We start from the raw sequence: 24,166 nt of genomic DNA, 5'->3' as shown, positions 1-24,166 counted from the left end.
TGCTGCTTCCATGGACAACAAATGACTGCTAATAATGCACTAATAACCCACCAACCTTGAGAATTCACACTGTAGAAATATACTCCTGCACCTATTTTCTATGTTTCTATGGAACAAGTATAGAGGGGAGGCAAGGGGACGTCGAAATTCGATGTAAAAGAAGCAGGAACTAAAATTAACTTCAATATTAAATTTAACCCCAGAACGTCTTTACACACTGGGAATAGATTTTGATTTTGAGTGATCATAGAAATCAGATGATCAAGAGGCCTTTCTGCTCAAATATAACTGGACTGGAGCCGACCTGGGAATAATAAATCTGTTTGGCTTGAAGCGAATGATCAGCCCAGCAGACTCGATCAATATGGATCTGTCTCATTGCATTGTATATACTAAATGAACAGCGTTTATGAAGGAACTGTAGATGCTGGTTTACACTGAATTTAGACACAAAATGCAGGAGGAACTCAGCGGGACAGGCAGCATCTCTGGATAGAAGGAATGGGTGACGTTTCAGGGTCGATACCCTTTTCAGACTGAGCGTCTGGGGAGAGGGAGTTACAGAGATACAGTTTATAAGGTTTAATGTTTATTTTTTGTGATAACGTTTCTTCAAAAAATGTAATTTCCTTTTCTTTTCTTATGCACGGCTTTTACATGGGTATAATTCTATATATCTCTGTTTTTCATTAAAAAAGACATAGACTGCTGAGTAACTACATTTTATTCTTCATGTGAAAAGTTTGGACATATGGACCAGAACGTTACTGTGTCACAGCTGACCCTCATAACACTGACAACAAAGATAGAGACATCCACATAGAGCAGCAGGGGTGTGTGAGAGAAGTTTAATCTGAAGTTGAATCTGCTTTTGGAGGATCTTTTAATAACTCACCTGTTGTGTAGATGCTCAAAGCTGTACGTACTTAACATTCCGGAGTATTTCTGAGGAAGCTGTGGGCAGGCACATTCCTGACTGCCCCTTCCTTTCTTTTCAGAGGGCATGTTAGAGTCAAAGAATGAGACGTGTACACTGGTGTCATGAATGAATTTTCTCCTTGTATTGATTTTTGCATTACCAATTCTTTCCTTTCCCCACACAAATGTACAGAACATTTTACATATCATTTCACCGGATTCGTATTCATGCTATTAGACGAAAGTAACTGCAAATCTTACAAAGAATATCATCAATATGGGATTGATTGATTCAGTTATAAAGAAGGAGTGGGAGATTGCAACCTTCACGTGGTCCGCCCTGTTTCGACTAATGCAATCAACCCGACGTGCACAAACAAATAGATCAAATAGAACAAGTTGACCTACAACTTTAGGCTGTGCACGCCATATGCAAGAAGAAGAAGTTGTAAAGATGTCCTTGGTTCCCTCATGGATTCCCCATTTAACTTGTGTTAGTCATAGAAGGGAGGGAGGCTGGGAGGAGAGATATATTTGAAAGCTAGCCACTGCTGTAAGTATGTGAATATGAGATCCATCTTGTGTATAATCTATGATAATGTAAGGGAGGGGGTTACCTATTCTTAGTGATGTTGTTTAAGCAATAAATGTGAATTGTGTTAATGGGAACGTTTGTGTCCTTGTCTTGAAATAGTACAGGTGAATCTTTTATGTTCAGCCGAAAGGACAGGCAGAATCTTTGTTTAAATCGTCAAATGAAGAACAGCATCCCTAAAAGCGCAGTACTGCTAGAGCACCATACATTCCGGAAATAGAAACAAAATGCTGGAGTAACTCAGCGGGTCAGGCAGCATAACCTGCTGAGTTACTCCAGCCTTTGAGTCTATCTTCGGTATAAACCAGCATCTACAGTTCCTTCCTACACATCATAAATTCCAGGTTGGATTTGTATGGTTAAATGTTATGCACAAAACAGAAAATGCTGGAAATACTTTAGATAGACAGCACTTGCAGAAAGCGAAATGTCTAACCTTTATCACTGGTCTTTGACTTGAAAAGTTAATTCTGTTTCTCCTTGCTGAGATGTTGTCTGAGCTGTTGATTATTTCCAGAACGGTCTGCCTTGTACTTTGTCTAGATCAGATGTATCCTTGTTTTAGGAAGAGCTTCTGCTTCAGATTTCGCTTTGTTCACTCTCAATAGTACTCTTCATTGGCTGGAAAGCATGCACTACTGACAGCTGCGTAGGAATATTGTGGTAACAGTTAATGATACGTGTGGGAATGTTTAATATAATATAATGGTCATTCTGGCCGAGTCTTCAGTTTCTTTAGTGGGAAAGAAGAAGGAAGATTAACCTGCCCAGAAATTAATCTACAGTGGCAATGTCCCATTGTGGCATTAACACATTGCACTTTGCTTCTGCGATACACTGCATTTATTTCAATGAATTGCATTTTGGAGGTGGATAAAATACACTGACATGAAGACTGCTCTTAGAGCTGACTTGTTTAATGAAAAACATTAAGACTAAGTCAATCATTGAAACAAAGCTTATTATTGTGATATCCACCCCTGTGTAATTCATAATGGAGTTGTTCTCAGTGGATTAAAAAAACGCTTGTTGCAATGATAATCGTAATTAAACCTGCTGACACAACACAGCCCACTAAAGGTAACAAATGGATTTCATGATCAAATGCACATAAATTTAATTTAACCAGAAGAATATTTACAATATGACAGGGTGAGTGCAGCAAACAGAATCAGCACGTTGCTTTTCTCAGCCAGAGGTTGTAAGGATTTGCCAATTTACTCTCACCCATTACATAAGAATATCTACCTTGCTCTGCTCGCTAGTTTGAGGGGAAGCAAATTCAACCCATTTTCTTCACTGTTGCAGATTTAGCAAATACGTAGACATGGGGCAAAAGAAATGCAACAATGCTGGAAAACGCTAATGAACTCCATGTCCATTTTTTTTAATGTTTGCTCCTATCTCCAAATTTGAAATAAAGGGTAAAACATACCATTTTGCTCAGGAAAGACCAATTTTGAGAAACCTATGAAAAGGTAGGGGATACAAAGAAAAAATTAGCATTGAACATTGGCCCAGGTGTGCAAGAAGAATGTACAGCTACTATACAACAATAAATTAAAAGCACAATTTCTCAAGTCAATGGAGCGTAAAATCAGGCAGATAGTAAAATGGGCCAAGTCAGCATTTACCACATAGGTTAAGTTAAAAGTGATGATGATGATACAGATTTATGTCTTGTTGTCTAGTTTTCCGAATGTTCTATTTTGTCATTTTTATTTTAAATAGATGTATTTAGAAAGTAAAATGGTGTGGATGCTAAGAAACTGAAATATCAACATAATTCTGGAAATAGTCAGCGTGTCTGATGACATCAGCAAAGAGAGAAACAGTGGAATCATTAACTCGTGTTTCTCCCTCCAATGTAACGTATAGGGGGTGTACGTTTTTAGATTCAATCACACTGCAAGTTTAGAAAGGTCAAATATATGAAATGGTCCTAAATATCAGATGCCTTTCTGACCTCGGGAAGCAGACGCACTTAATAAAGGTGAAGGGGAATGACAAATGACTGTAAGAATATGCAATTACAATTTTAATGATCAAAGTAAAAAAAAAATCCAAAAATTAATTCTGGATTAAAGAAGTGGAAAAATAACCCCAGTCACAGGGTCAAGGAGGATGGGAATCCTTGGTGACTACAGGTATGGAAACATTCTCACAGACAGAGCAACAATGATGGGACTGATGGAGTCCTTCTTTTATGAATGGAAAATAACATTATTGATAGTATTTGGACAAATTGATAGTTCTGATCAGAAATATATACTTTCCACTTGTTAATTAGTATTCTAAGATAAAAATGCAGTACAAATATGCAATTACAATTTTACAGTACAAATATGCAATTGTTTTATAACTTCTTTGTCACTGAGGACTAACTTTCTCTTTGGCCCCATGTAAACAGGATGTGTCCAAGCTGGATATGGGCATCTAAATGAGAAACATTGTTGGCATTGGTTCCTTGTGAGCACAGTAGATAGCTTGACCCAATGTTTGTTTCAACACTTTAATACCTGGTTCTGCATGGAAAAATTAAAATAACTGCTCTTAATTATATTATTGTCAGATTATCATTCACCTCCAGGCTAATTGTTGGATACATTTAATGTTACACCAGTTATCCCCATTCATAGAAAGAACATGAATGGAAGGACATTGCTCATAATAGACTTATTGGGGATGGAGAAGTGGTGTATAAAGAATAAAAATATTCCAGTTTAATTCATTATTATCTATAACCCTAGCACCATATTTGAGAGATTTAATTCTAGTCAATAAACAGTTCAATAGAATGATGTCTTTGCTCAGACATATGTTTGCCTAATTTTATTAATTCAGTAAATACACTCAGCTGATAGTTCAAGAGTATTCATTCATTTTTGAACACATCGATATATGATCATCTCCAGTGCTGAGCTTGCAACGTACAGTATATTGCTGATATCACAGTGCAGATTATCACTAACCCACGGATCAGTTCATAAACTATTCACCATCCATGTGCATCATAGCAAACACAAATTCTATATATACATGCTCTGTAACAGTAGCATGCAACAATTGTCACTCATGAATACGAGAGATTCATGCATATTGCATGTATCCATCCTGAAGAGTGAAAGTATACTTCCAATGCAACCTCACAGCATCTACATGTCCCTTGACTTTTATTCTCCAACTTTCCTTATTAATCTCCCAACCAGACAGCTTTATAAACAGCATATCACCTTGACAATTGAGGCCTTACTCCATCAGTAATAATCCCTTTTGTAATAGTCATCCCTTCCCTCCCTCTCTACTAACTTGTTTTCCCACATTTCCAGTTCTGTAATGTAATGAAGGATCTTTAGACTGAAACATTAACTCAATTTCACTTTCCACAGATGCTGCCTGACCTGCTGAGTTTTTCCACTAATTTCCATTTTCCATTCACATTTCCAGCATATGTACATATTCCAGTCAGTAACAATATTGTTGTAGGAAGGAAATGCAGTTGGTGGTTTATACCAAAGACCGACACAAAATGCTGGAGTAACCCAGTGGATGAGGCAGCATCGCTGGAGAAAAGGAATAGGTGATGTTTTGAGTCAGAACCCTTTTTCAGACTGAAAGATAGAGGCGGGATGGGGGGGGACTGGAGGATGAGGGAACTGAGAGGCTTTGATTTTTCCCTCGCCTCCAGTTCCCCTCACCCCACCTCTACCCTTCAGTTTGAAGAAGGGTTCTGACCCGAACCGTCACCTGCCCCTTTTCTCCAGAGATGCTGCATGACCGGCTGAGTGACTCCAGCATTTTGTGTCTGTCTACAATATTGTTGTAAGTTGGAGGGGGTGGTGGCATCAACCAAAGAGACTACTGTGCCAAGCATAGAGTTTGCAACCATGATAAGAGATAATGCAGATGGTGCACTGTCAGGGGTAACCGGCAGGCAACTGATTTATATCTAATTGCAAATGGAAAAACCATACAGGTGTGTCTGTCTGCATACAGGTTGTCCTTGACTCCCAGAAGCAGATTCTTATCCCTCATGATCAATTTAGCTTTGCTGTCCAATGTTGAATCAATTCCTTTGAGGTTCTTTGCCGATGCCTGTAGTAGTACTTACTCAGCAAAGGTGCTGTTAGTTTCACTTAGTTAACTCTTTTTTGTCATTGACCTGTAGTGCAGATGACATTCATACATGACCTGAGGTTGTGATTTGCAGTGGGGCAATAAGCATATTCCCCTACCACTAAAGATCCTCTCGCTGTGAATAATAGCAAGGATAATATTACAATTATACACTGCATGAATGTTTTTTTTTAAATATATGATGTATTTGAACAGAAACTCTGAATATATTACACTCGACGAACATACGTATTCTGTCCATAATCATGGTCGACCTATTCCTCAGACCTTTACTCTCTCAAACTTCACACAATGAAATTTCCAATTGGGCGCTGAAGGCATTTGGGGATGTAGGAAAAAGGCAGATAAATGAAGGTAGTCATACAGTTGTACAGCAATGGAACAGACCCTTCAGCCCATCGTATCTATGCTATCCATCATGCCTACCTTTACTAATCCCACTTGCTTGTATTAATTTCATATCCCTCTAACCCCTGCTCTTCTAAGTTCTTGTCCAGATGCCCATTATATGTTGTCACTGTTCACCACCTCCTCCGCCTGCAGTGGACCAGGCAGTGTAGTGCATGGACCAGGCGGTGTAGTGCATGGACCAGGCGGTGTAGTGCATGGACCAGGCAGTGTAGTGCATGGACCAGGCAGTGTAGTGCATGGACCAGGCAGTGTAGTGCATGGACCAGGCAGTGTAGTGCAGTGGACCAGGCAGTGTAGTGCATGGACCAGGCAGTGTAGTGCATGGACCAGGCAGTGTAGTGCATGGACCAGGCAGTGTAGTGCATGGACCAGGCAGTGTAGTGCATGGACCAGGCAGTGTAGTGCATGGACCAGGCAGTGTAGTGCATGGACCAGGCAGTGTAGTGCATGGACCAGGCAGTGTAGTGCATGGACCAGGCAGTGTAGTGCATGGGCCAGGCAGTGTAGTGCATGGGCCAGGCAGTGTAGTGCATGGACCAGGCAGTGTAGTGCATGGACCAGGCAGTGTAGTGCATGGGCCAGGCAGTGTAGTGCATGGGCCAGGCAGTGTAGTGCATGGGCCAGGCAGTGTAGTGCATGGGCCAGGCAGTGTAGTGCATGGGCCAGGCAGTGTAGTGCATGGACCAGGCAGTGTAGTGCATGGACCAGGCAGTGTAGTGCATGCAAACAAATCAGCTGCTACAGGAAGATTGAAAATTTTTACCTGCGGTGATACATCGCTTGGGATTTACAAAAGAAATGGTAAGCTACCAAATCACACATACAGTACATCTTTGATTTTAAGCAAGTCATGCACTGGACTTAAATTATAATATTTTCTCAGAACTGAGTTTCATGAGATTCACTTCAATTTTACTAGTTTTAGTTTAGTTTGTTTTCATGTATGCCAAAGTACAGTGAAAAGCATTTGTCGCGTGCTTACCAGTCAGTGGAAAGACAATACATGATTGCAATCGAGCTATTTACAGTGTACAGATACATGATAAGGGAATAACATTTAGTGCTAGGTAAAGCCCGCAAAGTCTGATCAAGGATAGTCCGAAGGTCACCAGTGAGGTAGGTAATAGTTCATGATCTATCAGTTTACAGTAAATACTTTCAGTAGGAAAATGACTTAAAAATGATGGATAGGCAGGGATACCCATGTGGAACGGCCTGTGTCTGGATCTCGACACTGCGCTTATCCTGTCAGTTTAATCTAGCAAGGCAATGGCTTGACTTCCTCGTCAACAACGTTCCCTGCAGCGACATCTCAACATAGACATAGAAATATAAAAACATTGAAAAATAAGTGCAGGAGTGGGTCATTCAGCCCTTTGAGCCAGCACCGCCATTCAATATGATCCTGGCAAAAATCAGTACCCCGTTCATGCTTATTCCCACTATCCCTCGATTCCTTTAATCCTAAGAGCCAAATCTAACTTGAAAACATCCAGTCAATTATGTGGCACAGAATTTCACAGATTCAAAACTCTCTGGGTGAAAATGTTTTTCCTCACCTCAGCCTTAACTGGCCTACTCCTTATTCTTAAACTGTGACCCTGGTTCTGGAATCCCCAACATTGGGACCATTTTTCCTGCCTGTACAATCCTTTAAGAATTTTATGTTTCTATAAGAAACACTTTCATCCTTCTAAACTTCAGTGAATACAAGCCCAGTTGACCCATTCTTTCATCATATGTCAGTCCCGCCATCCCTGGAATTAACCTGGTGAACCTACGCTCCACTCCCTCAATAGCAATAATGTCCTTCCTCAAATTAGTAGACCAAAATTGCACACGATACTCCAGGTGCAGTCTCACCAGAGCCCTGTACAACTGCAGTAGGACCTCCTTGCTACTAAACTCAAATCCTCTCGCTATGAAGGCCAACTTCCTTCACTGGCTTCTGTACCTGCATGCTTACTTTCAATAACTGATGTACAAGCACACAAAGGTTTTGTTGCACCTCCCCTTTTCCTAATCTGACACCGTCAGATAATAATCTGCCTTCGTGTTCGTGCCACAAAAGTGGATAACCTCACATTTATCCACTTTATACTGCATCTGCCATGCATCTGCCCACTCACCCAACCTATCCAAGTCACCCTGTAGCTTTGTGTCATCTGCAAACTTGGAGATGTTACATTTAATTCCTTCGTCTAAATTGAGAGTTGAGATGAAGCAGACAGTGAAGCACATTTGCTTTGGCATCATTTACTCACTTTCTCCATTAACATCTGAGATGTATCTGCAGATTGTCATAAGGGGCAAATCAACATGGGAAGATTCCCAACTTTAAAGTTTTTACATTGTATACTTTTCCCTTTACAGAAACATTGGTTGGCAGACAAGAAACAAAGAGTAGGGATTAACGGGTCCCTTTCTGAATGGCAGACAGTGACAAGTGGGGTACCGCAAGGTTTGGTGCTGGGTCCGCAGCCATTTACAATATACTTTAATGATTTAGATGAAGGGATTAAAAGTAACATTAGCAAATTTGCAGATGACACAAAGCTGGGTGGCAGTGTAAACTGTGAGGAAGATGCTATGAGGATGCAGTGTGACATGGACAGGTTGGGTGAGTGGGCAGATGCATGGCAGATGCAGTTTAATGTGGATAAATGTGAGGTTATCCACTTTGGTGGCAAAAACAAGAAGGCCGATTACTATCTGAATGGTGTCAAGTTGGGAAAGGGGGAAGTACAACAAGATATGGGGGTCCTTGTTCATCAGTCACTGAAAGTAAGCATGCAGGTACAGCAGGCAGTGAAGAAAGCAAATGGCATGTTGGCCTTCTTGGTTTCTTGGTCCTCCAAAATATTCCAAATGGAATTTAAACTGGAGGTGGTGAAGGGAGGGCTTAAGCCAGAAGGGGTTATTGGGAAGAAAGAGCTACTTTAAATTTAGTTGCATCTGGTTGGGTAACTATAGAAGGGTGGAGATTATTCCATGCTTTAATTGTGCGGGGGAAGAACGAATTGCTGTATACATCTGTCTTTGTAGCTGGGATCACAAATTGGACAAATGCCCTCGTCTGCTTCTAATTGGTTTGTGTTTGGTGTCATTACAAAAGGAGTTGAATATAGGAGCAAAAAGGTCCTACTCCAGTTGTACAGGGCTCGAGTGAGACCACAGCTGGAGTATTGTGTGCAGTTTTGGTCTCCAAATTTGAGGAAGGACATTCTTGCTAATGAGGATGTGGAGCGTAGGTTCACAAGGTTAATTCCTGGGATAGCGGGACTCATATTTTGATAGAATGAGTGGCTGGGCTTGTATATAGAAACATAGAAAATAGGTGCAGGAGTAGGCCATTCGGCCCTTCGAGCCTGCACCACCACTCAGTATCCCGTACCTGCCTTCTCTCTATACCCCCTGATCCCTTTAGCCATAAGGGCCACATCTAACTCCCTCTTAAATATAGCCAATGAACTGGCCTCAACTACCTTCTGTGGCAGAGAGTTCCAGAGATTCACCACTCTCTGTGTGAAAAATGTTTTTCTCATCTCGGTCCTAAAGGATTTCCCCTCTATCCTTAAGCTGTGACCCCTTGTCCTGGACTTCCTCAACATCGGGAACAATCTTCCTGCATCTAGCCTGTCCAACCCCTTAAGAATTTTGTAAGTTTCTATAACATCCCCCCTCAATCTCCTAAATTCTAGCGAGTACAAGCCGAGTCTATCCAGTCTTTCTTCATATGAAAGTCCTGACATCCCATAGTCTGGAGTTTAGAGGGATGAGAGGGAATCATATTGAAACATATAAGAGTATTAAGGGATTGGACATGCTAGAGGCAGGAAACATGTTCCCGATGTTGGGGGACTCCAGAAACATGGGCCACAGTTTAAGAAAAAGGGGTAGGCCATTTAGAACGGAGATGAGGAAAACCTTCTCACCCAGACAGTTGTGAATTTGTGGAATTCTCTACCTCAGGAAGCAGTGGAGGCCAATTCTCTGGATGCTTTCAAGAGAGATTTAGATAGAGCTCTTAAAGATAGCGGAGTCAGGGGATATGGGGAGAAGCAGGAATGAGGTACAGATTGTGGACAATCAACCATGATCACACTGAATGGCGGAGCTGGCTCGAAGGGCCGACTGGCCTACTCCTGCACCTATTGTCTATTGTCTATTTTAGTTCTTAGATAAAAGAATAAGTAGTAACAGTTTCAGATCTGTATAAATGATCACTTAAAAGTAGATAATGAGAAAAATGTAACAGGACAGAAGGCTATTTGACAAAAAATGTGTCTCGAAAACAACTGACATTTCCATGCCCACTGCATTGCTTGATACCTCCAGTATTGACCTTTCTGCAACATTATAATCTGTACAAGTAAATTAGATGTGGATTAATATACACCAGCGGTGATGTAACTGGAAGGCATGTGTGTCTTCTGATAATTTCTACCTACATTCCCATTTTGTTTTAGATAAACAATATAATTAATTCAAATAAATGTCTGCCTATGTGACGTATGGTTTCCATTGATTGCATTATTCTTTTGTTGTGGAGCTCAGTGGAATATATATTTGAATGTATGAAAGGTTAATGCCAAAACATATCCTGTCATGCAATGATCACCAATTGAAGCATGTTTCCCCATTGCACACAATTATAAAGAAAGGAATACTTCTGAATATATCTGGGATAGAGTCATAGAGTGATACAGCATGGAAACAGGCCCTTCAGCCCACACCGCCCAACATGTCCCAGCAACACTAGTCCCACCTGCCTGTGTTTGGTCCATATTCCTCCAAACCTGTTCTATCCATGTACCTATCTAACTGTTCCTTAAATGTTGGAATAGTCCCCGACTAAACCACCTCCTCCGGCAACTTGTTCCATACACCCACCACCCTTTGTGTGAAAATGTTACTCCTCAGATTCCTATTAAATCTTTTCCCCTTCACCTTAAACCCATGTCCTCTGGTCCTTGATTTACCTACTCTGGGCAAGAGATTCTGCACATCCACCCGATCTTTTCCTCTCATGATTTTATGCTGTTCATGCATATATGTTCATGCACATGATACATGAATAAATGAATGTTCATGCACAAGATATTTGTATTGACAGACTGCCAACGTTATAGCTAAGGCAGTGAAACTAGCATTCTATTTTTATTCACAGTGGCAAAGAAAATCAAATTCTGAGAGATAAAATGAACCAATATATCTTTCTGTTTACCAACATGATTTCTACAAACACATCAATACTGGTGGTAATTTTAGATTTGTGTTGACAGAATTGAATCACGCATTCCTTTGCTGGTCATCACTGGACCGGGCAGGCATGGAGTTTAATAAAATAGGTAACTTCAAATAGCAGCCCCACAGCCACAATATCCTCAAACTTTGATGAGAGAGTGAGGTGGGGTCCCTCTTGCTGCAACGTATGCTGCTTCCATGGACAACAAATGACTGCTCCGAATGCACAAATAACCCGCCACCCTTGAGAATTCACACTGAAGATGACAGGTAGAAATGAAATTGGAACATAAAAGGAGCCACACTATAGAATGGAGGGATGGGAACAAGTATATGGGGACAAGGGATATGGGGAGAAAGCAGAAACGGGGTACTGATTTTGGAAGATCAGCCATGATCATATTGAATGACATTGCTGGTTCGAAGGGCCGAATGGCCTACTCCTGCACCTATTTTCTATGTTTCTATGCTGGCCTTCTTTATGCTTCATTCTGAATACAGTCCAATTCATTCAGAGTATCTTAGGTTTATGTCAGGTTTATGCTGTTTATTACACTCCTTTCCTTGGCCTCCCGATTATGGGTGTCAGCTGTGTCACCTCCCCTGCTGTGGTTCTTGCTTTCCTGACAAAAGTGCAGTTGCTTCTCCACAGCTTCAGTGACAAGATGGAGTGTTTCCTTTCTGTGGTGGCATCATGGGGCATATGGCCAAAGACAAGCAAAACCACTGTACTAAAGGACACAAAATGCTGGAGTAACTCAGCGGGGCAGGCAGCATCTCTGTAGAGCTTGGATAAGTGACATTTTGGGTCGGGGCTGAAGACTGGTCCTGACCCTAAACATCACCCATCTGCATTCTCCTGAGATGCTGCCTGACCCATTGATTTACTCCAGCACTTTGTGTCCTTTTGTGTAAACCAGCATCTGCAGTTACTTTTTTTTACCCTGTATAAAATATTTGGAAGCTTGCTTATCCAAGTGCATTAACCGAAAGTTGCTGTAATCTCAACCCAATGGATTAACTGTGAACTAATGAAGACCTGAAGTGTTAACTTTCTCTGTCCACAAGTCGTGCCTGACCTACTGAGTGCTTCCAGCATTTTCTGTTTTTATTCCAGACATACAATCTTTACAAACACTGCTCAACTTTGGACTTGCATGATTCTCATTAGCAGCAGAAAGTAAGTGACCGAAATTTAAAATAATAATGTTCACACTTGTTATATTGCAAAATATCCCCAGATGCTCAACAGAAGGGTAATTAAATAAAAATAAGACAAAGAGATAGGCAAGAACAGTTGACCAAAATATAGACAAGTAAACAGAAGTTCATGATGATCTTAAACAAACTGGAATGAGTAGATGATGATCGGTAATGTTGCAGGTCGGGATCCTTTTCAGACTGATTGCAGGGGTGGGGGGTGGGGGGGAGAAAGCTAGAAGAATCAGTTAATAGTATTAACTGCTAGTTAAAATAATTGCCAGCAGCGATATGTGTCCGTTTAACTTTATGGAGGTATTTACCAGGAAATCACTGGAAATTGAGAAAGAAGACATGGCTCCCCAAATAAACATGGCAGCAGTTAAAAGGGGGGTCCCTGGTCTCTATTCAGCACAAGGTAAATATCCAATGCTCATAACAATTCTTATTGCAAACAGCATGGGAAAGAACTTCAATTGGCCCCCAAAACACAGGCTGGCAAACTGCCAATGTTAATTGAGATATTAGAGTCAAATTGAAGCAGCATGGAAACAGGCCCTTCGGCCCAACTTGCCCACGTCGATAGTTGATAGTGATAGTGATAATTGAGTGGAAATGTTTCCCGAGGAGCTGCGGACGATAAGCCATTGCATGCTCAAGGATGGTGCTTGGGTCATGGATGAGCCAGACGTCATGGGAACAGACAGGAATGAGCAGACATGCAAAGCAATCTCACTTAAGCTAAAGTCTGATAATAATCAGATAACCTGTTACAGTGCTGTAAATATTGAAGCAGGAAAGTGGAGCCGAGGCCAAGATGGGATAAGCCAAGACCTTATTGAATGCTAGATGCGGCTTAAGGGGCCAAAGGGGTTACATTTCCTGCTGTTTCTTAAGTGTTTAATTGTTTCCATTTGGATATACAATTATCGAATCACAATAGCACAGAAGGCAGCCATTAATCCCATCAATCCCATGCCAGCTCCCAGCAGAGGGACAACGAGGCACACGCCTGATATCTTCATGGGTCTGAGGAAGTATCCTGACCCGAAACATCACCTATCCATGTTCTCCAGGGATGCTGCCTGACCCGCTGAGTTACTCCAACACTTTGCGTTCTTTGTTTCCTAAGCCAACATCTGCACTTCCATGTTTCATCATGCTTCTGTCTCCAGTGGGTTGCTGGGAATATTGTACGTCAGACCTAGATGCAGTGCCTCAAGAAACTCAGTGATATGAATTGAGGGGTGATGGGAAGACACCAGATGTAGGCTCCTTTAGCCTGTCTTCTCTTAGTAGCTGCTCCATCTCCTGTGCCCCTTGCTCCTGCCTGGATGCTGGAGTAACTCAGCGGGACAGGAAGCATCTCTGGAGAGAAGGAATGGGTGACGTTTCGGGTCGAGACCCTTCTTCAGACCCCACTCCGGCTTTTCCCCCCATATCCCTTGATTCCTTTACAAATACTTGATTCACAACTATAGAACCACTGCAGGCGGCAGCAAGTTCTGGTCTTTTCTTTTCCTGTTCTTCTATATCTTCCTGGATGTGAGCTTTGCCGGGTGTGCAGTGTGGGCACGTGCGGCTCATTGGGGGACTGAATGCGAAAGTGGAATAACATAGAACAATGCCGAACCAGCAGGTCGAGGAAGATGCTTCTTCGTCCGGCGGCTGTCACTCTACTCAACAACGTACCTCGATGACTGCCAAACACCACAGCCCCCCCCCCCCCCCCCCCCCCCCCCCCCCCCCCCCTGACACTTATTTATTTATTTATTTATTTTTATTATTTTTCTCTTTTTTTTAAATTCAAATCGTTTGCTATGTCGCTCTTCAAGGGAGATGCTAAATGCATTTCGTTGTCTCTGTACTGTACACTGACAATGACAATTAAAATTGAATCTGAATCTGAACCTGAACATATGTGAATGGGTGATCGATCATCAGCATGGACTCGATGAGCTGAAAGCCTTGTTTCCATTCTGTATCTTTCCACAAAGTGTTCTTCCTAGCTTGGCATCCTCCACATGGGGTGGGAGATTGCAATCCTCACGTGGTCCATCCTGTTTCAACTAATGCAATCAACCCGACGTGCACAAACAAGATCAAATAGAACAAGTTGACCTACAACATTAGGCTGTGCACGCCATACGCAAGAAGAAGATCCTCCACATGATGTCCATGGCTTGTGAGCCATACTCGAAGCAGCAGTGCACTACAAAATGACATGGTCTCATGTCAGCAGACATGTAATATCTAGTAGTTCATAGATGAGCTTTAGAAAATTCATGGTCACATCATCTTTTCAAATGTCAGCTGCGTTGTGCAACCTCAGATCCTATTTCTTCCTACAATAGCTTCAGCCTGATGGAATTGATGACATTTGGTCCTCCTTTTAATTTGAGATACATTTCCCTGTGGTGAAGGGTCCTTGTGATTAATGTTCTTCCGTGCTCTCACAACCAGTAGCTGCGTATTCTCCCTCGTTCCTAACTGCTGTCACATCTATCTTTCCTCCAACTCTATTAGCAGAGTCAGCAATAAAGCCATTACCACAATGTCCCTCAATCTAAGGAATCAATGGCACTAACCCCAACAATTTGAAGTTGAGGCCCCTTGAAAGACAAAGTACTAAAACTCCTTCAGTATTACTTTTTGCAGCTATCTCCGTCAGCAAACCCCTAACCCCATCAACAGCTGAAAACAGACAAGTGGAGAATTATCTTCATTCAACATTCATTTTCAACACTGCTACTGTAATCTGTTTGCCAGCATTGTCAACAAATTAATCCTAGGCAGGATTGACAAAACCATGTTCATGTAAACAATGTGGAAAGTGATCCTACATTGCTTGTATGGCCTTTGTTGAATATTTTAACACGGTCAACCTTCTGTACAGACGGCAAAATAGGATGAGCACTTGCCCAGTGAACTTCAGCAGCATGTTGGGGTTTAGTTTAGTTGAGTTTAGAGATACAGCGTGAAAACAGGCCCTTTGGCCCACCGAGTCCGCGCCGACCAGTGATCCACGCACATTAACACTGCCCTACACTGACAATTTACATTTATACCAAGCCAATTAACCTACAAACTTGTACGTCTTTGGGGTGTGGGAAAAAAACAAAGATCTTGGAGAAAACCCACGTGGTCACGCGGATAACGTACAAACTCTCTACAGACAGCACCTGTAGTCAGGATCGAACCCGGATCTCTGGTGCTGTAAGCGCTGTAAGGCAACAATTCTACCGCTGCACCACCATGCTGCCCTGTAGTTGGCAATCAGAAATTTGTCACCCACCCCTCTAATCAATGTTTGCCCCATTTCTAACTGATCCCCAACATGGCTGCAATGGGAGTGACATAATCTAATACACCTATCCAATCAAATAACTTTCTTGTTGCTTGAGCATATAAAATGAATTCAGACAGAGATCATGAAAACAAGCAATAAAAGTAATATATCCTGACACAGATCCCGTATACACATGTTCATCATCATATCATAAATTAGTGCAATAAGGAAAGGAGCAAGGTGGAAAGTGGGAGATATGTCTTGCGATCTATCTATAAATCAATTTCCATTCAATAATTAGGACAATGACAGAATGATGCAAACATGTTTATTTATTAAAATTACAATGAAAATACAACTGTCTTTTATACTGGAGACATGCCCTTGAGGAATTGTGTTGCCATTTGTTTCTGACGCCAAATGATGCACTGCGGATTATTGTGAGCAGAGATGGTGAAGAAGGTAAGCAACACTGTAGCTGTCTCCATGTCAGGGAACGAAAGGTTTCATCTACTTCATCAAAAATTTAAACTAGTTGTTGAAGGAATTTTAGGATTAAATTACTAGGATGTAATTACGTTTTTCCGTGATGTTCCATATTTTGCTGCATTATTGGGCTGCAATTCCTCTCCAAGTTTCACAAAGTGACTGCAGATAAAACCGATAATTATATCCAGAGTCCAAATAGGTTAATTACATTTAGCATTTACAACCTAGGGACTGCAGAAGTTTATATTCTAGCCATAACATTAATTAATGGAAGTATACTAGATTGTAGCGTTCTGGAGTCCAGCACTATCTGCACTTAGTAATGCTGCCTTAGGCTCCAACGCCATTTTGTACACATTGACCGCCATGTGAAATGAATGCAGTCTTCTTCCAAATAAATTGTTATATTCTTGTGCCAGTTAAGCGCTCACGTGAATGTTCTGCATTCATTCATATCCAAGTATGTACAACAGTATCTGTACCAGTGCTTGTAGTACAGGTGCTTCTGAAGGTGTTAATTTTTTGGAGTGTTGCACCATCCAAATGACTCATCTAACCTGTGGGAGCAACAAAGGTAGCACAAATCTCTCATCATTAGAAACATTCTACAGCTAGTAGTATGACTCAACTACATCAAACATAAATTGATGTGTGCATTTGATAAAAATTCTGAATGGTAAAATTAATATACTCATCTAAAAAGAGGCATATGCTTTTGATGGCCACTTACCAGCCTAAGTTAAGCCGTTTCCTCCTCATCCTCTCCAATCGATTCCAAGTTGTTGAGACTCAGTAATTCACCCTCTCCTCAAATGCAGTCAATTTTTTTTCTCCAGTCAGGATCTCTTCTGGTTGGGTTGATGAGCGAACATAAATTTTCTGTAAGTTTGTTAATGTTATTAAACCTTTCGGGCCAACATAATACCTCCCTTTTATTAGTAGAAAATGTTCCAGCTACTCAAAAACCTTTTCTCAGGTTTCCAAACGAATTATTGAATTCAGTATTGTTCTTCAGTAAATTTCATTTGGGTCTTGGCCGTTATGAGCTTGATTTTTCCATTTACTTCAATAATGTTAGCCTAAGATACGGATACTATTCTGAAAACATTTATGCATCTAGATCAATGGAAAATATGTTTATTGGACTCATCAGCTCAATACCAATGCATTAATAACCATTGTACATTGAGGAATAATCATTGTTCATACACAATGAGTGACTGTATTGTTGCTAAAAAGATGCACGGGATTTTTAAGAAAGTCAGCATGTCGGTTCAAAGTTGAGTAATGTAATCAATTGCATTCAAAATGTTGTTTAACAAAATGCTGACAATTTATTTGCATAATTATAGAACACCATTCTTATATTTTGTATGATAATTGATTCAATGAATTATGTAATAGTACAACTAAAATCTAACCTTTCCCACCAATATATAAATTTAGCCAATAAATACATCTCATTTATGTTTTGGAACATATATATCACTTAATTCAAGTCTCATCAATTGTCATATTTAACAGATGCATCTGTTAACTAAACTAAAGATTAATCTCTGATCTGTTTTCAGTAATCAGTGCCATCACGCACCTGAAGAAGGGGAAACAAAGCACTGCAAGACTCAAGCCCAAGCACAAACAGAAATTAACTTCATGCCACCAGCAGAATACAGACCATCAGTAACTTCATTACAGTATTGGAAGGTGTACCTTCATGATTTAAACAAGCTGATCAAAAACTGTGCCTTCTCCATCAAACTTGGAGCAAAATGTTGCTGCGGATGCGTTCCATGGGATAGGCTCCTCCTAGGAAGTGTACTTGCTCCTCTGCTCGTCAACATCTATATCAATGATCAATCAATCTATCCAAATGCAGGTTGCTTTATCTATGCCAATGAGGTGGGGTCTTGGTGTAAGTTGGGGATATTTCCCAGAACATGCACTCACCAGGCTGACTAGCTACTGCACTACCAATCATTGTGGATCCAATTTACCATGACAAGGATCAACCTCTGCTATGTACCCATCCAATTTGAGAACCAAGGGCTAAATATCAATTGGAATGATATCCATATGATTCATTGCACAATTCCACTTAAATACGGGGTGTCAATAGAAATAGAGATCACGGGAGGAGGTGGAGTTAATAAATGAAGCAAAACTTCCACAAATTTAAAGGCAGTCACAATCAGAACCTCCACATGATGCCCATGTAACCAACATGGACACAATGCTGGACAACAGGTGCTACATCACCATAGAGATCCAACTAACATCAAGAGATTGTTTCTCTCTGGCATAGCGCTGTCAGACCCAGACATCCATTGGCACTGGGGCTAACATAAGTATCATAGTGTGATATGATACTATGATAATTTAGCACACACAGTGTGAAAAATTAGAGCACATGGTATTGGGGATAGGGTATTGACATGGATAGAGGACAGGTTTGCAGACAGGAAAGAAAGAGTAGGAATTAACAAGTCCTTTTCAGAATGGCAGGCAGTGACTAGTGGGGTGCCGCAAGGCTCAGTGCTGGGACCCCAGTTATTTACAATATATATTAACGATTTAGATGGAGGAATTAAATGTACCATCTACAAGTTTGAGGATGACACAAAGCTGGATGGCAGTATGAGCTGCGAGGAGGATGCCATGAGGCTACAGGGTGACGGATAGGTTGGGTGAGTGGGCAGATGCAATATAATGTAGATAAATGTGAGGTGGCAAGAACAGGAAGGAAGATTATTATCTGAATGGTGTCACATTACTACAGTTGTACAGTGCCCTGGTGAGTCCGCAGCTGCAGCTTGAGGGAGTGCAGCGTAGGTTCACCAGGTTAATTCCCGGGATGGCGGGACTGACATATGATGAAAGAATGGGTCGACTGAGCTTGTATTCACAGGATTTTAGAAGGATGAGGGGGAATCTTATAGAGACATAAAATTCTTAAGGGATTAGACAGGCTAGATGCAGGAAAAATGTTCCCCATATTGGGGGAGTCCAGAACCAGGGGTCACAGTTTAAGAATAAGGGGTAGGCCATTTAGGGCTGAGATGAGGAAAAACTTTGAATCTGTAGAATTCCCTGCACACAAGGCAGTGGAGGACGATTCACTGGAAGTTTTCAAGAGAGTTAGATTTAGTTCTTGGGGCTAAAGGAATCAAAGGATATGGGGAAAAAGAAGGAACGGGGTACTGATTTTGGATGATCAGCCATGATCATATTGATTGGCAGTGCTGGCTCGAAGGGCCGAATGGCCTACTTCTGCACCTATTTTCCATGTTTCTATCAAGATCACTGGACAGATTTCTATGGAGGTCCCGGGTAAAGGGGATACCAGGTAAATCCCTAAACACCCAACTACCCAACTCATCAAGTCTTGAGCCTATGGGATACTCTGCCATGCTCCAGATTTAGTAGGGTTTCCCCATTGTACATTAAAGCATGTTTAGGACCAGTGACTGCAGATGAAAACAGACGTTATATATATATGATCTATATACATACGTGTATTTGCGTGTAGACACAAAATGCTGGAGTAACTCAGCGGGTCAGGCAGCATCTCTGGAGAGAAGGAATGGGTGATGTTTCTGGGTCAAGACCTTTCTTCAGACTGATGTCAGGGGAGGGGGCAGGACAAAGATAGAATGTAGTCGCAGGCAGTGCGAGAACTGGGAAGGGGAAGGGGATGGAGAGAGAAAGCAAGGACTACCTGAAGTTAGAGAGGTCAATGTTCATACCGCTGGGATGTAAACTACCCAAGCAAAATATGAGGTGCCTGTTCCTCCAATTTATATACACACATTTAACTTTTTCTTTCTCCTTCGTTCTTAAATTCTTAATTTCATTGTTCTATCTGGGACATACGACAATTGACTCTCTTGACGTTGTGGTGCTTTTGCCATCCCCACCACTCAGTGATAGCTCTTGCATCGTGCATGATTTTTCCAGAGTGAAGCTATCTGTGCTGAAATGTGTTTATTATTGGGAAAATTGACTTTGGTGGGTAGACATGAAAGAATGCTTGCCAATTGATGCCCCGTACACATACGCCAACAAGAACTGCAAAAGTACAAACTGGACATTCATCTCAAGACCAATAAATGTAACCAGGTGAAAAACAGGGGTATACGGGCACCTACAGAGCTGCCTCCTAATTATGAACAAATCTAATGAAACTCCTGGGGAGGGAGAATAATGCTTATGTATGTGATTCTGGTGCATGCTGTCTCTACTCTGAGGTTTAGTGAGTTAAAACCCTTGAATGACAAGTTATGATCTAAATATAGTTAATTTGGTAAAAGGCAGTCTGCCATGAAGGCTGCTGGAGTTGTTTCAAAAATCTAGCTGCTTCACCAATGTCCTCTCAATACCAGTTTTGCAGCAGACAGTGACCAGTGCTGCCTCTGGGGCAAAAAGTGCATTTCATTAAAATGTGAAGGGATTAACCCAGCATCAATTGTAAAAATACGAAGTCAAAACAGATAAAACGTTACTATCAAAATACTCTCCTGTAAATAGAATGCTTGGAAGTTGTTCCATGACAATATTATTGTGTGAACCAAAGTGCTGAAGGAACTCAATGGCTCAGGCACCATTTATGGAGGAAATGGAGCTCTTTTGCTTACTGTGTGATTCAATGGGTAATAGTTCTTCCTTCTTTACGTGTTTATAACTTGATAGTTATTATATATTTGGTTGTTTTCTTGTTAAGTGATTTAACAATTGCCTTTAAAACATTATTTGAAAAATAAATAAAATAAACAATGAAAGCATTATTTTAAAATTACTGTGCAGTATTCTTTCTTGTCTTTTTAAAAGATTAAACTGAGCGTGTAAATGCCAATGTTTATTCTATGGCATAGATGTTCAATGTTTAATGTAATCTGTTGGTTGCATCTCGTTTCCTTTCCTAGACCCATTACAGTTGAATGAGTGCTTTAGGCAGGTAAAAACGTTACTAGTAGTAACTGCTGAATCATGCACGCTTATTTTGCAGCACAACATTGATAAAAAAGATTAGAGAGCGTTTGAAGCTTTAATGGAAGCTGGGTTAATTTTTAATAATTGCAGTTAAACATCTGATGAAATTTGAAGAATAAAGGGCCGTGTGCATAATTTCTTAAATGGGGAAAGTGTACTGTTTTTGTTGTGTCTGGTTCTTATTTTCAACGTCTTACACCAGTTGCCAATTACAAGACGATAAAAAAATGATGTCGATCGTACGGAAGTACAGCGTTCATGCAAGATTTAATCACAGAAATAAAATGCAGAAAATCCTTCCGCCGCTTCTTTCCGAAGTCAGGCTTGGCCAATAGAATGTTATTAGGAAAACGTTCCTCTTTTCAGATAAAGGTGGAAATCATATAGAAGAGAACTAAAGCCCGGTTCGAGTAGTATTTTGGTAGATTGTGCGTTTCCGCATTATGGTGTAAACTCACTTAATTACAATCTTGATCTTGATCTTGATGCTGCCTGCCCCGCTGAGTTACTCCAGCATGTTTGTGTCTATCTTTGGTGTAAAGCAGCATCTGCAGTTGACTCCTACTAATGACCATCTCGGTCGACTAATTTATATATATATATAATTTAATATTTTGGGGAGGGAGGGAGGAAGGGCGGGTTTATAGAGTGCCTGGGATGTATCATGCAGTTGTCTACGTACACAGCTACACGCTAAGTGGAGCCACTGCCATTGCCCATTCATTTTGAAGGTCAGATGTCAACAATTTTTTTTTTTTAAGTCCCAATAAAAGTTCAAAGTACCAGGCGCACGGTAGAGAAGAGCGTGTCCCACCAGGGTGTACAACTGTAATCGCTTCAGTCGAACTTCTATCATGCACAGACTGGCTGCATATGCAATGGGAATGCCGCCGCGGTACCGGATTAAAATAATTGTCTTGATGTTGGGGTTATGTACTTCTAGGTCTCCTTACCTGCAAAATTTTTAGTAAATACCAATGTGACCAAGAGGATGGGGATAATGACAGTCCCGATGGACACTACTCTGTCGAAGGGGAGTTCTAGCTTGATTTGCACCATGAAGGCTGCAAAGGGCGAGCCTTTTTCATCTTGTTGTCCCGGCAGGATGAGCTCTTTGAGCTTTTCTCCAGCTAACAGCGCAGTAGCCATGTCCGGGTGGTGCTCTATGATGTTGTGCATTCGTCACTGAGTGCAGAATATGATCCCTAAAACCGGCCTGCGCTCGATCTTCCCGTATTTTTTTTTATTTTTTTGTGTGCTGGAAAGCGACTGACATCCCCCAAAAGACCGCTTTCTGTTGGCATATTAAAACAAAAGGCATCATGGTCATACATGTCGACTGTCACACACGCTCACAATACAGCAGCAGGAACATAAAAGCGAAGCACTAGCTCGCCCCGCCAACTCGCGGCAAGCACGACATCATTCCTGCACCAAGCCACATCCCAGATCGCCGAGTTAAACTCCAACATCATCTCCTCCCCCTTGACCAAATTACACCGAGACATTATCTTATCGATTGCAAGAACACGCAAAAGTATGAGGAAGGGAAATCCAGCCCCCACCCCCCTGCTCCTTATTATAGCCACTGCATTATCCAAAAAAAAACCCCGAGACTACTACGTGTTATTAATTGAAGTTTAAATAAAGAGAGCAATAGAACATATCCTTCACTCACCGAGTTGGAAAGATCAATTGGGTGGAAACCGTCGATTTCAATTTCTCAGCGTGGAAGATGGGAATAAATAGCCCTCATTATCCATCACTGCACCTTTCATTATTTTCCCTCGGTGGTGTAATCCCCGCCGTCTATCTGACAACTTTCAGAAAGCCGGTTCGAATAAGTGGATGGTTTTGTTTCGAGCAAACGTCGACGGAGCAATGGTGAGAGATGCGGCAGCGGTGGCGGAGGCAAGGCTGCCGCAGAGTAAAGCAGGGTTCAGCACCATAGCCAGCGCTATGGGAGGGGGTGCTGTCCATTGATCGCGGGTGGCGAGGTAAACACGTGAAATTGCAGTGAAAGTGCCATTCAGCGCAGCTGGACCCGCAGCTGTGCAGAGCGCCCGGGCTGCGCACTACTTACTCCGTGTTCACACCAGATAGTAAATCAGCCCGCATCCCCAGCCTCGCCGTGAGCTGCATGCACTCCGACAAATTGCTGCCTGGATGTGCTCGCATTTAAATGCGGGCTGAGATTTCGCCGGCAATCTCCATGACTGGTGGCTGAACAGATGCAGCACGTTTGCGGGAGAAGCATTCAGATTGGTCTCCAGGAAACAACATCCCTGAGTCATGACGTGCCCTTTTCTCTTTCATGTCATTATGTTCAGAAATAAACTGCTGATGTTAAAAAGGACTTTTAAAAACAAAAACACACGTCATCAACCAAACGATATCGGAAGGGTCTCGACCTGAAACATCACCCTCTCCATGTTCTCCAGAGATGTTGCCTGATCTACTGAGTTACCCAGCACTTTGTGTTTTTTTGTCATCGTGCTTTCTAGCAAAGATATCCTCTAGGATCTTTGCTTTCTAGGTTCGACAAAAAAAAAACGGTGTCCCTTCTCATCAACCACCCACCTACAACTTTTTGTTTTTAAAAGTCCTTTTTAACATCACCCCAGCAGTTCAGGGTGCTGTGGGTAGTGCTGCTTTAGTCTCAACAACCCCACTGTTGCTACTTAGGTTTTTAAATCCTTTAATGATATTGATTCCATGAGATATCAGAGAACTTGGGACATGGAATACCTTCAATGGCAATAGGATATGTTTGTCCTATGAAGCATTTTTGTTTTACAGGGTGTGTGGATTGTTTAATAAGCTTGTTACTGATCATAAAGTCTGAAGAAATGTTTCGGCCCAAAATGTTGCCTATTTCCTTCGCTCCATGGATG

At 41.5% G+C, this 24,166-nt stretch overlaps 1 protein-coding gene across 2 annotated transcripts in view; it reads right to left on the bottom strand.

Moving 5' to 3' along the window:
• The window catches only part of panx2 (pannexin 2), a 35,596-nt gene extending 11,778 nt beyond the window's left edge, over window positions 1-23,818 (bottom strand). The window contains exons 1-4 of one of the 2 annotated variants that reach the window (XR_008725235.1): window positions 22,951-23,818; window positions 22,226-22,566; window positions 17,017-17,165; window positions 15,877-16,843 (exon numbers count right to left, since the gene is read on the bottom strand). Coding sequence is in view for 1 of the 2 variants with exons in the window: in XM_055653063.1 (XP_055509038.1) it covers window positions 22,226-22,451 (226 nt within the window). In the remaining variant the exon portion in view is untranslated. Of the gene's footprint in view, window positions 1-15,876; window positions 16,844-17,016; window positions 17,166-22,225; window positions 22,567-22,950 lie in introns of those variants that run through there. The other variant, XM_055653063.1, reaches the window with a different exon arrangement.
• Window positions 23,819-24,166: the final 348 nt, after the last annotated feature.

The sequence above is a fragment of the Leucoraja erinacea genome, chromosome 22 (genome assembly GCF_028641065.1).
Source record: "Leucoraja erinacea ecotype New England chromosome 22, Leri_hhj_1, whole genome shotgun sequence".
Taxonomy (NCBI): Eukaryota; Metazoa; Chordata; class Chondrichthyes; order Rajiformes; family Rajidae; genus Leucoraja; species Leucoraja erinaceus.
This window is presented reverse-complemented; position numbering and strand designations above follow the sequence as displayed.